Source organism: Ruditapes philippinarum, unplaced genomic scaffold, assembly GCF_026571515.1.
Source record: "Ruditapes philippinarum isolate M1 unplaced genomic scaffold, ASM2657151v2 ctg61_1_1_1_1, whole genome shotgun sequence".
NCBI classification, from domain to species: domain Eukaryota; kingdom Metazoa; phylum Mollusca; class Bivalvia; order Venerida; family Veneridae; genus Ruditapes; species Ruditapes philippinarum.
Genome location: NW_026861844.1, coordinates 214,908 through 230,337, shown reverse-complemented (window position 1 = coordinate 230,337; position 15,430 = coordinate 214,908). Strand labels below are relative to the sequence as shown.

General features: G+C 31.9%; 1 protein-coding gene across 1 annotated transcript in view; it reads left to right on the top strand.

The window, feature by feature from the left end:
• Window positions 1-50: 50 nt before the first annotated feature.
• LOC132717063 (lipoxygenase homology domain-containing protein 1-like) overlaps window positions 51-15,430 on the top strand; it is a 120,989-nt gene continuing 105,609 nt past the window's right edge. The window contains exons 1-13 of the mRNA XM_060700455.1: window positions 51-60; window positions 353-473; window positions 1,740-1,830; window positions 2,536-2,665; window positions 5,657-5,760; window positions 6,041-6,217; window positions 6,487-6,708; window positions 7,207-7,384; window positions 8,272-8,406; window positions 10,275-10,307; window positions 12,222-12,391; window positions 12,956-12,976; window positions 14,397-14,622. Of these exons, the coding sequence (XP_060556438.1) occupies window positions 51-60; window positions 353-473; window positions 1,740-1,830; window positions 2,536-2,665; window positions 5,657-5,760; window positions 6,041-6,217; window positions 6,487-6,708; window positions 7,207-7,384; window positions 8,272-8,406; window positions 10,275-10,307; window positions 12,222-12,391; window positions 12,956-12,976; window positions 14,397-14,622 (1,618 nt within the window). The remainder of the gene's footprint in view (window positions 61-352; window positions 474-1,739; window positions 1,831-2,535; window positions 2,666-5,656; window positions 5,761-6,040; window positions 6,218-6,486; window positions 6,709-7,206; window positions 7,385-8,271; window positions 8,407-10,274; window positions 10,308-12,221; window positions 12,392-12,955; window positions 12,977-14,396; window positions 14,623-15,430) is intronic.

Below are 15,430 nucleotides of genomic sequence, written 5' to 3'. Positions count from 1 at the left end.
TTTGTTAAAGATATTAAAAGTCTAATCCATAATGCTGAAATATACGTGGAATGGGTTCAAGTTTGATAAACTGACTTCGGGGAACAATACTTGTAAAATGATTGGTCAATTTCAAATAAAAACTTGGAATCAACCAATCAGGTCAAAGGTCAATAAGACTTAATTTCTAGGAAAATATATGTGATACTTTGGATTATTATTTTTAGAAAAAGAAATATTTTTTTTATGTCTTTCTCCCGAAAAAAAATAAAAACTTCTAAATGGTCATAAACTTTAAAAATTTCAAAACTGTATTTTTCCAGTTTTGTTTTCGTTTGAATTTGGAGGCGTTTTTCACTGGGTAAATTTAAAGAGATTAAATGGGGCTTTAAAAGGGGGAACAGGGGGCGGGGTTTCTGGCGGGTTCCTAGAAAGATTGTGATCCGGGAACCACCTTTCAGAACCAATCAGGAATATGTTTTCCATTGTGGAAAGTAAGTATTTGAATCAAATATATGTCGTCACTCTCTTTATGTTGTAAAGCATAAAGAAGGCATGTAGGGAAAAAATGATTGTGGGTGTCATTTTTGGAAATAGAAATGCAATTAAGACCTCAAAAAGGCAATATGGAAGTACATGTACAGATATACAAAAGAAAGTCTTTAGTGCAAATAATATATGCAAAAAAGATTGGATTAATTTTTATAGGGAAAGAGTTTGTTAGAGGAATGCAAATCAAATGTATAAAATGAAGGCAATACATAATTATGTAGAAATAGCTTTTAACTTAGATTTGTGTAAAGAGACATACATGTACTTTGTCTTTTAGCAACTCAACAAAATGTGTGTTTGTTCATATTTTTCCAATACTAGAAAAAGAAAGAAAGGAGCTATTATAGGTGTTGTTTATGCATATTTTGGGCGTCTGAGGATTAGGAAGTATAGAAATAATGTTTCTAGTTCTGTTTTGTTTTTATACTTAATTGTTTCATTGTCATCTTGTAACATTTAGTGGAGTTTTTTTTAAAAATGTTTTCAGTTTTATTTATTGTTGAAATTAAATTATAAGACCTGTATAAAGCCTGTGCGATGAGATATATTCAGTAGATAAGTTTATATGTATGGAATGATAATATTATTAGTTTGATAACACTGATACCAAAATTTGCAAATATGCTTTGCAATGTTGCTGTACAATTAGGAAAGCGGGAGACACTGACGGAAATAAGAAATATTACATGTATTAATATATCAAAGCATTAAGAGAACTGTTTAAATAAATTTTTATAAGATGTAGAGATTGTTAAAACATCAATGATTTAAATTTTAAAACATCAATGATTTAAATTTTTATGCTAGAATTTGTTAAAACATCTATGATTTAAGTTTTCATGCCAAAACTTGTAGAAATTATCAGGATAGAAATAATGAAAGCTACAAATATAAGGGTATCACTTTATCATCAAGAGAAATTATATCTTTTTTTAAGGCAGTAAAATTTTCAAAATGTTTGATTTTTTGATTGACTACTTTTGAAAGTTTTAAGGTCTTAACATAGTATTTCAAAGACTTATTTCTATCTTTCTCTTTATTTCTCCCAGAATGACTTTATTTTAAAGGAACAGTAGATAGTAGCAAATATTTTGGAATAAACCAATAGAAACGTGTAATGTTTGACGATATGTTATCACATTTCTCTTTTCAAATCTGACAATTGAATTAATTTAATTTGATCACATGACATCTGTGTTTGTACATAGGTGGCTGGACGAGGGCGAGGATGATGGGAAGATTGTGCGAGAGTTACGTGTTCAGGATGAATACATGGATGATATACTAGAGAAACGAAATGTGAGTTAATTTATATTTCTATATATATAGTAATCAATGCTGATACCACAATGTCTATTATACATTTTATATGTCTTGTTTGTATCACTAGGGTTGTATGTATTTCTGGAATATGATTTTCATGTTCTGTATGTGACAAGTAATGTCTCATAGTAACGTAAAATTGCATGTGTCATTTTAATGTGATTGTCATGTTTTGAATTTAACATTTGATATGATTTTCATGTTTTGTATGTATCATTCTGATGTGATTTTCATATTCTGTATGTATCATTCTGATATGATTTTCGTGTTTTGTATGTGACATTTGATACAATTTTCATGTTTTGTATGTGTCTTTTTGATATGATTGTCATGTATAATGTCTATTAATTTTGATACAATTTTCATGTTTTGTGTGTATCAATTCTGATATGATTTTCATGTTTTGTATGTATCATTCTGATATGATTTTCATGTTATGTATGTGTCATTTGATATGATTTTCATGTTTAATGTGTATCATTCTGATATGATTTTCATGTTTTGTATGTATCATTCTGATATGATTTTCATGTTTTGTATTTATCATTCTGATATGATTTTCATGTTTTGTATGTATCATTCTGATACGATTTTCATGTTTTTGTATTTATCATTCTGATATGATTTTCTTGTTTTGTATTTATCATTCTGATATGATTTTCATGTTTTATTTTATTTCAGTGGGAGTATGAGAAATGGAAATATCAGTCTGATGTTCAAATTATTCTGTTCTCTGTAATGACTGGGAAAGCTGTAAGAATGAACCGTGACATGTCTGTAGATGGGGTTGGCGAGGAGAAGGATAAAAATGGTTAGTATTTTCTTTTCTTGTATAGTGGTTTAATTTTCTCTTACATGTTTTTATGCCCCCACAAAGTGGGAGCATATAGCGTTGCACTTGTCCGTACGTCTGTCCGTACGTCTCGAAATCTTGTGAACGCAACTCCTCTTAAAGCGGATGGCAGATTTTACGTAAACTTCCAGGGATGAACAACCTTAATGTGTAGATGGTAGTAAAGGAAGGAATTTTCGCTGCAACCAAATTTAACAGAATTATGGCCCTTTGTTGATTTTTTCACTATATACTATGTAGAAATTTTGTGAACGCAACTTCTCTTAAACCAGATGTCAGATTTTGCTTAAACTTCCAGGGATGAACAACCTTAATGTGTAGATGGTAGTAAAGGAAGGAATTTTTGCTGCGGCCAAATTTAACAGAATTATGGCCCTTTGTTGATTTTTTCACTATATATACTCAACATCACAAATTCCGCGTCATCACTTATCTCACGGTAATGGTATATTTTCATGTGACCATTGACATAATTGGTCAGAATTGACATATTTTATTCAAACACCTTAACAACAAAGTTTTTGTGCAAAATAATTTAAATCTATAGATTTTTACGTAAAACTGAACAACATTTTACAAACTTCTGCAAAAAACAACAATAGTCCATTAAATTTGTGTATACGTCTGAAACAATCATCATTTTCTAAATGTTCTTGTTTGTTGAAAAAATAAATTTTGAGTTACAATATAAAGATACTTTTAATATTTAAATCTATGCAAAATAACTTAAAGAAATTTTAACTGAAACATGAAAAAACTGAAATAAAACACCATTACCGCGAGGTAAATGATGACATACTGTTTTCAAAATGGCCGACACACGGTTTACATCTGACAAATTAAAACTAATTTTGATTTAATATATTGTTGTTTCCTTGTGTCATATAGCAGAAAAATGACTAAATGATACAGTTTATGACAGTTTTTGTAGTGTAAGTTTATTGTTTGTGTTCTTTACTGTTTTAAAGTGTTAAGTACCGTGAACTAAGAGGAGCACAGTATACTATGTAGAAATTTTGTGAACGCAACTCCTCTTAAACCGGATGGCAGATTTTGCTTAAACTTCAAGGGATGAACAACCTTAATGTGTAGATAGTAGTAAAGGAAGGAATTTTTGCTGCCACCAAATTTAACAGAGTTATGGCCCTTTGTTGATTTTTTCACTATATACTATGTAGAAATTTTGTGAACGCAACTCCTCTTAAACTGGATGGCAGATTTTGCTTAAACATCCAGGGATGAACAACCTTAATGTGTAGATGGTAGTAAAGGAAGGAATTTTCGCTGCAACCAAATTTAACAGAATTATGGCCCTTTGTTGATTTTTTCACTATATACTATGTAGAAATTATGTGAATGCAACTCCTCTTAAACCGGATGGCAGATTTTACTTAAACTTCCAGGGATGAACAACCTTAATGTGTAGATGGAAGTAAAGGAAGGAATTTTTGCTGCGACCAAATTTAACAGAATTATGGCCCTTTGTTGATTTATAGTTTTCAACTTGTGGCACATGTAGTCCAAAAAATATTTGACCTAGAGTCATAAGATTGACAGAACAGTGGGGTGTGGGGGCACCGTGTCCTATGGACACATTTCTAGTGTTTATTTAATTTTACAGCTAAAAACTATAATAATGAAAGACTTATGGTATTATTTTCTTAAGCAGCATGAGCATTGTCTGATAAAATATACCAGTAGTAGCAGTTAAATTAGTTAACCTCTAAGTTGCTGAAATGAAAAATAATTGCCTGTGCAGTCTAACCAGGGTAGCTCAATTTTTGTGTTCTGTTACTGAAATCCCTTTAACTTTGAATGGACTGTTCCAAATTAAAAAAGGACAAATCCGCGGGTTTCGGGTAATGTTAATGTTGTGTTTTCTCACATGACTTTTATTGACCTTTCAGCCGATGCTTACCCTATATTCAAACATGATATGCCTTTTTAATTGATAATACAGAGTAAGAGTTCCATAGTGCATTAATTATTCCCCTTTTAATTACAACATTAATCCTAACACGACACAAGTTGTTTAATAAACCAGTCCTTTTTTGACTTTAGAACAGTCCATTAGCAGTTTTCAGGGGATTTCATTATCAAAATAATAAAATTGTTCAGCCAGTGGTATATACAGTAGAGTCTTGCCTTATTTCACACATATTAAGCTGACCTTGCTCTATACTAATAGAAAACACTATGTAGTCTTGATTTCGGCATTGTAAAGGTCAAGGACATTTTATTTTGATGTTATATAATGACGGCAAATATGACACCAGTAAATAAATAATGTTTAGTAGCATATTTAACCATTTTATATTGCTGAACAAATTTCCACTAATTTTTAGCTCAAAATATTCCAAGAAGAAAACGGAGAGCTATTGTCCTTACCAATGTGCTGGCATCACTCTTTGGTTAAGTTTTAGTGTGCAAATATGAGCCGCGTCACGATAAAACCAACATAATGGGTTTGCGACCAACATGGATCAAGACCAGCCTGCGCATCCGCGCAGTCTGATCAGGATCCATGTTGTTCGCTATCAGTTTCTCTACTTGTAATAGGGTTTGTAAGCGAACAGCATGAATCCTGATCAGACTGCGCCGATATGCAGGCTGGTCTGGATCCATGCTGGTAGCAAAGCCACTATGTTGGTTTTGTTGTGAAGCGGCTCATATATGAATGGAATAGGTTGAAACTTCACACACTTGCTTAAAAGCATAATAGGAAGTCACTGTCTAAGGCCCATAACTCTTAACATGGATTTTGACAAATTATGACCATTTTTGAACTTAAAAAATTCTATATTATCCAGGCTCTTCTTTTACTATCAAGCACTAAGAATAGTCCAGCATGCTGCCTTCACACCATCCGTTTGTCTCTTGTTGCATTTTTTAAAATTTATTCTGCTTCTTGTTTTGTTTACTCTACCATTAAAATTGTTAAATTTTCAGGTGTATATAATGTGATGATCAAAAAGCAAATGAAACCAATGTTGGCCAGTGCTACAAATCCAAACCATTTTCTTGCTATTGACAATGGTAAAATCACCGGTCATGTAAGTGTTATGAATTAATGTGTCTTTATGTTCAAAGATGGGACACAGTAGGGTAGTTTATAGCTTGAATATCACTTTATTATCATGATGATTGACATTTAGCCCATTGAATTATTTAATGTAAATATTACTCTGAAATTTTTAGATATGTATATAGAAAACCTTTCTAATGAACAGAAAAACTGAACATGTTCAATATTGGTTAAATTACAAGTTCACGTTCCATTTCTTAACAGAAGAAAAAATTATATTCAGAATTTTTTTTTTAATAATTGTACAGGGTAAAGGTGGACCATATTGTGAGTTACGGGTACGAGTTCAACCAGATCGCACAACACTGTTTGAATCGGTGAAAAACGCACTACAGTTCTTAACGATAGGTGCTGATGGATCTACAGCTGACCCGAGGGGTATTCTTGATAAGGAACCATCAAGAAGGTTCTATGTCTACGCAAAGGTTTGTGTTTTTAGTTAATTGGACTCCATTTAAAATTTTTGACATGATAGGACGGAAAATATCTTTGCAAGATTTATGTACCATATGTTCTAAGTCTATAACTTCTGTTCAAAATTTCTGGTCATTCACTCGCTACATGTTTCCAAAATGATTATTTTAATTGTGAAAAATGCGCAAGAATAAAAAGCTGACTGGTCTGCACTGGTTGCATGGATATATTCAGTCAAGGAATTTTACCACCTGTATGACTATAATTAAATGTTTTACAGGGAATGTTTCGACACAAGGGTGTTATCATGTTTGGGACATCGTTGTTTCAAGCTGTTAATGTTGTAAAGGAGGACAACACGCTTACTGGACGCGGTAAACGAGGCGGACCTCAATCCCAGTTCAGAGTTCACAAAGTCAGTGCAGGAGGTATCCGAATGTTTGAAAGTCTTGCAAATCCTGGAAAATATGTGCGACTCAAGGATGGAAAAATAGATTGCTTGGTTAGTGTTTATTATGATATGTGTAATTACATGATCAGCTCCCCTGCCATGTTCAATTCTGAAATTTTTACAAACTTTGTAGATTTTCTTAGCTTTTATTCATACCAGGACTTCAACATCTAGTTTAATAATGATAATGAAACAAGATCAAAATATAAATTCTTTGATAAGAGATTTTTGTAAGATCAGTAAAACTGATTATTGTTTACATTTTTGTCAAACTTGTTTAAGTTGTTTTTAGGATTGATGGAATTAGCTGATGCAGATTTAGTACTATGATTAAAAAAAGACACCACCCAAACATTATGTTTATTGAACACTTACCATACATTAACGACACATGTCTATTTTTGGTTCAGAAATCATTTTGATTCAAAAAATTATCACACATAATTCAATGCATAAACAATTTTTGGGGGTGGGGGGCAACTCATCTCATTCCTTTACTCATTATTCAAAAATAAATTTAAAAAAAAATCATTTTGTATGTCATTTTAGGGTGACAGAGGTGAAGAATCTCATTTCCTGATCTTGCGTCACAAAGACAAAGGTTATGTCACGATCCAGTCAGCTTCTCAGAGGGGTCTCTTTATTGGCATGACAACAGACGGACGTATACACACAACAATAGATACAGGAGTTAGAAATATCTGGCTATATCCGGAGGTCGTTGAATGTAAGTACATTTATTTCATATTGATAACCTTCCAAATGGTCCAATGGAATTTTGGAAACTGTTAAGCTAGCTTTTAGATGTATAAGAGTTACTCATTCAAGGTGAATATATATATAAAATGTATTTGAGCCGCGTCACGACAAAACCAACATAGTGCGTTTGCGACCAGAATGGATCCAGACCAGCCTGCGCGCAGTCTGATCAGGATCCATGCTGTTCGCTTACAAACCCTATAGCAAGTAGAGAAACTGATAGCGAACAGCATTGATCCTGATCAGACTGCGCGGATGCGCAGGCTTGTCTATATCCATGCTGGTCGTTAACGCACTATGTTGGTTTTGTCATGACGCCGCTCATTTTAACCATACTGTAAATGACAACTCTTCCTTAACCTGTTGACAGATTTTCATGAAAAAAAATTGATCTGTTTTGCTGGGCAAGACTGCCACCAGAGCTAAAAATAGATATTGCTCTGTGAACTCCAACTGATTGGCTAATTTTTAAATGAAATTTATGAAGGAGTGACCATTCCCTAACCACTGTGTAGATTTAAATGAAATTATTTGGTGGCTTAATATATATATATATATATATATAAAAAAAGCTAAAATTGTTCAGGCCGATGAACAACATGACAACCAGAACCAAAAAAATAAAAAAAATGATCTTTAAATGACATGTTGTCCTGACTGAAAGCAGATACTAGTATTTTAGTGAGTCTTACAAGGTATGAACATATAGATGAACCTAAGATAGGGAAATAAAGAAGTTAAACTTGACTTAAGAGAACATATTAACCAATGCATTCTTGCCTAGTTTCTCCGGACTGTGGTGGTAGTATTTTAAATGATTCAGGACAAAGGTAACATCTTTGCTGTTGTTTTAAGGGGGAATACCTAAGAAGAAGAGCACAGAGATTTATGAAGAAGAAGGTATGATGCAGAGAACCCAGCGTGAGATCACACCTGAACCTCTGGAGGAACAACAAAGAGAAACACCTAAACCAATCAGCCAGTATGCCGGTATGTTGATAGACTTTGTCCGTGTGTAGTGATTATATGCAAGCCATCTGCAGTATCAATGCCGCTGTTGAATATATTTCAGTCATAAGCTTTAGAAAATGTAACACAATTTTATTTAAATTATTGAAATATCACATCCTAGGCAAAAGTTCAAAAATATACATTTTAAATTCAGTTAAACGGACTGTTTGAAAAAGAGCAATTAAAGTGGAAAGGTAATTGCCTGAAATAGTTTTTCACGCTCGCAATTTTGCAATTTCTTTGTGATACCCATATATAACAGGGGCTTTGATTGAAAAGATAATGGTTCATGGTAGTACCATGTACAGGCATATAGTTCTTAAAAAAATTTGACAAGGATCAAAATGTTTGTTTTCATAAGACACGTTTGAAACTGAATTACATTTTCTTGTGGCTAAATTAAAATCTTGATGGCACAAGGTCTATGCATGATAGTCATGCATTGGATGTTCCATGATCTGTAAAAGTATTAAGATAGTACAGTCAAACTTGTGAACAAAGGGAGACACAGAGCCTGGCCTTTATACACAAGTGATGAATATTTAGAGGTAACTTTGTTCTATTAAATCAGTGATGGTTTGTTGATGAATGGTCTTTATTCACAGGGTGATCTTTATTTGGAGGTGGTCTGTAAACACAGGTTAAGTGACAGGGCTGTTTTTAATCATAATAAAGTAAGGTTAACAATTATGATCCTTGTCAAATTTCGAGTAGATTATTTGTCAAAGGCTAGAGTGTACAAGATAGATTAATTATTAGTTTAGCTTAGATCATTGCTTGAAAAATGTATAGGAAATATGGATATACTTTAATATATGTATTTTAATTAAACAAGACATTTTATTTTTAGTAAAGACATTTTAGAAAGAGGGACAATGTGAAATAACTCATTATTATGGTGTCAAAATACTGTCATATAAATCATTTTTGGCAAAGTTAACTTAGTTGGAGATTTTCCCATATAAACAAAGCAATTCTTCCCATGATAAGAAAGCAAGTGTACATTATTTTGAATACAAAACTTTTTGAATACAGGAACACATGTATTTATCCTAAATTTTTTTAATTTTCAGGAAGGGTTATTTTGTATATAATCAAGTAGGTTAAACACTTCTGCATGAATATATATGCATGAGGTCACAAAATGTAAACATTGCATGAAAATATCATTGTTTTATATTTTGCACAAATTACTTGATAATTACCACTGTTTTTGTTTGTATTGTATATTATTTTACCATTTTTCTTTGGACTTTTATTGGCTTGCTTTGTGCAAAGGGTGTTTTTATTTAATATTTTGTAAAGCATTATTATGACATATCAATAGGAAGATATTTTAAAAGAAATTGAAAATTTTACGTTCAAACTGGTCAAGACAAAATCTTTAAATTTTGTTGCTGTTTTATCTTTGACAATGTAAACAGCCATAGATTCCCATTTGTGCCTAAAATACTGCAGGGAGACGCATCTGAGGTCTTTCTCCACCAGAAAAGCTCGGAAGTCACCATATAACCTCTACTGTGTTGGTGTGACGTAAAAAGTCATCAAATTTATATACATGTATTTAACTAGTTCTGATAAGTATGAACAGAACTATAGAATCTTGGGTCAATATAAATAGAATAAAAACAGTTTTCCAAGATGAACGATGAATATCAGTGGTTACAAAGAAAATTTGACATGAATTTTCTTATTTTCATATAACATAGTTCCTTTTTTTGCTATTTTTTCCAATGTGTAAAATGTATTCATTTCATTAGCTTTTTTGGACTGTATATAGTTTGGTATAAAAGGTATTTTGTCAAATAGATCAGTAGTTTAATTTAACTGTATTATCTTTAATAAAGAAGAACAATCAGAGGAAGAGGTTCCAGTTGAAGGTATTTTCCCTCAAGCTATTTTTCATTCCCTAATACTTTGTAGTTGTTTCCCTTTACCATTGTGTAGTTATTTCTCTTTACCATTGTGTACTTCCCTTGTACATGTGTATTCTAGCTTTTCTCCCTAACCATTACTCCTCCTACACTTATTTCTCCCCCTTAGTTAACCCTATTAATTTCCCTGGTATTAAAATTTTTCTTATGAAGTTATTTCCTTTTAATAATTGTTACCCCTACTGAGTTATTTCCCTTGTGTATTTATCTATGTTGCATGCTTATTTCTGTTGTTAACTTATTTCCATTGTGTATTAATCCCCTTGTAAACTTTATATTTTTATGATTTATGTGTATAGTTATTTCCCTTGTGTTTTGATACCCACTTTTTACTAATTTTCATTGTAATTGATATACCCAATCTTTTTGTGTTATATAGAAATTTTCAAGAGTAACCAATACAAATGTGCATATAAATTTTAGTTTGTAAGTTAAGCGGCCTAAAGCTGTAAGCTAGATGATTTGATTCATTTCCTGTAACAAGCCACTTTAAACACATGTATACATCATTTTAGGCCTCTGTTTATTTTTTTCTAAAATCACTTTTTATAGAATTGAGTTATACATACATTTTGTTAGAAATACTTGCACTCTTTGTGTAGTTCTTTTTGTCTTTAACTATTTTTTAAATTCATATTTTGATATTTCCCCCAACTGATCTTCACATATACCAATATGGTCAATTTACCGAGAAACATTTCTGGAACCCTTTATTATCAAAATAGAATAAATAAAAAATTAATAAACACATCAACTTTATAAGCTTGACTAAAGAAAAGAATGAACTATTGCCGGCGTTGCACTTTGGTAAAGTTTTTGCATGCAAGTTGGTATCTCCAAAACTACTAAGAAAAAAGGGTTGAAACCTCACATACCTATTTGAGAGCATAATAGAAGGTCACTGTCCAAAGCCCATACTTCTGACATAGATTTTGAGTTATAGTATTTTAACAGAGTTATGGTTAGAAAATTTCTTCATTGTTTACTATCAAGCACTGAGATTAGTTGAGTATGCTGTCCTAAAAACAGGTCTTGTTTTGTTATCATGTTTAAAGTTTGTATAATCATTCAGAAATTATTGAAAAATTGTAAGTTACATAAAATAATTGTTTTTACCTATTGTTGATTTGTTGATGTGCTGTGCTAAGTGGCTTTTAGTTATTTAATATCTGGGAAGGAAATATTCCTCAAAATCATTGAGAAAAAACAAAACAAAAACACATGAACATTGCTGACAATGTAGAGTAAGTTCACGAGAGGTATTGAAAATGCAAAATTTGTCATGTCCTCTAGCCAGAGAAATATGCAATGCTCAATATGCTGGATTTAAAAAAGTTAAAAGATGTATTATTCCACATCTGATTCTCTTTTTATGACAAAACAAGTCTAAATTAGAAATTAAGACAAAAGTTCTCTTCCATATGATGTCATTTAATCCTTCTGTAATATAGATTTGATTTAAAATTTAAACGTGAAATACACTGGTTGGTTTTAAGTCAATTCAGACATATAGAATCTTTAGATTGTTTTAAGGTATTGCTTTAAGGTTGTCAAACTAATGGTCAAGATCCATGGCTTGGAATAACTTCAGTCTTGAGTTAATACCCTTCGTACCTCAGATGTTGAATTCTTTCATGTAAGGTGTGCAATCTGGGTGGCTGATAGATAAATTGTGGTTCCACTCAGATGTCAGTTTGTGCTGAGAGGGATATCGGATGTCTTATTCTACATGACTGCAATGTGGCCATTGTTAACTTTTAAGTGACAGAATGACTTAAAACACAACCTTTTGTTAAAACAAAATCAAATACCTGCACTAAGAATATAATAGTAATATTTTGTTTATTTGTTTATTTTAAGATGGAGATTGGAGTATACATGTAAGCTCAATAAGAGATCTGACAGACGGAGATGTGGCATTGGTTGCTTATGGTGAGAAGGGAGGAGTTACTGAGAACAGTGGACCAATCGTATTAGGTGCTCCACCAGGACGTCCAATCTTCCAGAGTGGTAATGAGGATGAATTTAGGGTATGTAATCAGCCTTTCTTTTTTAATGCAAAAGAAGAAAAAACAAGTATAAAATTTTACATCTGACACTAATTTCAATGAAATTAATTAATTTATAAAACTTGAAACTGACAATTGGAGAGAAGAAAAAGTAGATGAAGAAGGTTGAATCAGTGGAGTTCCTTTAATGAATACAAGCAAGCTAAGATGGTATAAACATAGTAAAGTTTTTAAGTTTTTAAAAAGTACCCTGAAACATAAATAAATCAATCTTTTTCTGAAAAACAATTTGTTTGAAACTTGCTCATGCAATATGTAAATAGGTTTATTAATTGTAAAATGTCCAGAAATTCTAATTCTAATGAAGTAAACTGTTTCTAAAGATGAGACAGAAAAGGGAAAGATATTGTCATAAGACATAAAAATGGAAAGATTTTTATGAGAAAAAAATAGAAAAATTCACAAGGGATAAAATGGATTGAATTTTCATAAGACATAAAAATGAGATAAAAATGGAAACAAATTTTATAAGAGATAGAAATGGATTGAATTTTCACATTGAACTCAAAATTTTATTATTTTAAGGATGGGGACTTGTATGGAAAGGTAAAGTGTATTAATGCTAGTTGCTGTTTGTAAGAATATCCCTGTCTGTATATATAACATGTGTAATGTTCTTGTTTTGTCTATATAACAATTTCAGATCAGACATTTTATTCACAAACCTATAAAATACAACAGATAAAATGTCTTAGTGTTTAGATATGTAATATATTTTGGGCATGGAAACGTAGTTAGATACCTGGAGCATTTATGAATACCATTGTACATGTATAAATATTATTATAAACATTTTGATATGTCACAGTATAGCAGGAAATTAAAGGTTTAAGAAACTTTAAATCATAGGAATAAAAAAGCTTAATATAAAACAAAATAATATTAAACAAAAAGGTGCTTAAATTTGGTCAACACTTGTTAAAAAAGATCCCAAAATTTTTCAAATCTCAAGGTCAAGGAAACTGTAATTCAATTATTATTTGAATAATATGTCATTCTGATAGATTGATAACTGTAAAGGAGCAAATACATGATATAAAGACAGTTTTCTTTGGTCTTTCCCAATGGACAAAGACTGAAACAAAAATAAAGAAACTCATACATTCTTTATGATAATCGCTTTACTTCAATCCTGTTTTCTAAGTCACATGATTTTTTAAATTGATGTTTGATTACCTGTTTGCTTACCTTTTGCTTAAAACCATTGTTTTCTTATTTCATAACCTATATGTGTGTCCGTGAACTTTTCCCCAGCTTTGTGTTTGATTTGATTGTAAATCGTTGAATTGTGTTCTTATTTTCGAAACAAAAATTTAGCATATACATGTATGCTAATTTTGATATGTATATAAATTTTGATATGTATATAGTCTTTTCATAAATGCGTCATCACTGACATTTTCTAAAAAAAATTCCCAGTAATATGATATCAAAGATACAGAAAAATGTTTGAAGCAGTCTGCTATAACATGATTTTGTTCTTTGCTTATGTAAAAAACTTTGATCAATTTTCCAGTCATATATTGGGCTGATCCCTGTACAGATTTAAAACAGCCCATTTTTGAAATTTCAAGGATTTAACATTTAGCTATAACATGTTTCTGCTGTTTATTTCTGCAATTTACTTTTTCATCCAGCTAACTTACGAAATATCTGTGATTCTACTCTGGTGCCTGAATTAATGCAAGGAGGAGCACCTGAAGTTTTCCTCCACCAGTAAAGCTGAAAAGTCCAAAAGACCTTAATTGTGCTGGTGCAATGAAAAACCGATACTTTCAGGAAATGACTCTAGTTACTTCCCCTGATGGTCTTCTCTACACATGTGGTTAAGGCCTATGATTATAATAAGCATCCAGTTAATCTTTTGAAAAGAATGGTCCTAACTTTTAGCTTTATGTCAAATGTAGGATAAAAATCAAATTATCATGAGAAGAAACAAAAACAGTTTTTGGGATTTTTTTTTCAGGCTAATTTACTGAAAATTGGCAAGATGTTCAAGATTAGGTTAGAACTTATCCCAAAGATTTCAACAAAAGACCCAAGTTGGCAGGTTAAAGAAGTTCGCATGCAGGACCTCAACACAAATGAGGTGCTGAAATTTGACTTTAATCGCTGGTTAAGTAGAGAAGAAGATGATGGTGAAATTATGAGAGAGCTTCCTGTGCAGCGACCCGGAGAAAATGTCTTACCTGGTTTGTGTACCTTTTATGAATCATCTTTTTTGTTCTAGATTATTTAAAAAAGAATAAACAATGAGTGGTTTGTACTTTGAACATTTTAAATTAATTTCTAATTTGAACAATGTTATTCTTAAAGTGAAAACAAATTTTCAGCAATTGGTCTTTTAACCCTTTACCACATATATACGCGAAACAACGCACTTTCGACCCCCCCCCCTTTTTTTGGGCCTCAAATAGGAAAAAAATGTCCTATTTGGGCCCCAAACATAAGTTTTCGTTTGAGAAATGTTGCTAAAAAAAATTGAGCACTTTTTCGGCGCGCCCCCATCCAAAAGATACATCGGGGGTTTGCCAGAAGGGGTGTGCCCCCTTCTGTTAGAGGGGGGTTGAAAATTTTGGACTTGTGAGAGGCTAAAAATGACCCCAGGTCATCATAATTAACGTTTAAACCCCCAACCGCTGAAAAAGCCTTTGACTTATTCTCCCTTGGAAGTTTGCAGCACTTTGAAATAAATTTTGATGGAAAAAATCGAGGCAAAATAGTGATTTTTTGGGCAATTTTGAGATGCCCCCCTCTTGCCATGGTAACAGGAAATTTAAGACTTGAGCATGCGTTACAAAAGGCAATGGTCCAGTCAACATTTGTGCCAAGTTTGATTGTATTTGAAGATTTTTCATAGTTTCCATAGCAGTTTGAACTTGTAACAGGAGGCTTTTCAGTGAAAACGGCCATTTTTCACAATATGCTCATGGGGGAAAGGGTTAAGCAAAGATCATTTTGAACATTAATATTCATTCTTGTTTGGGATTTAGTTCAGGG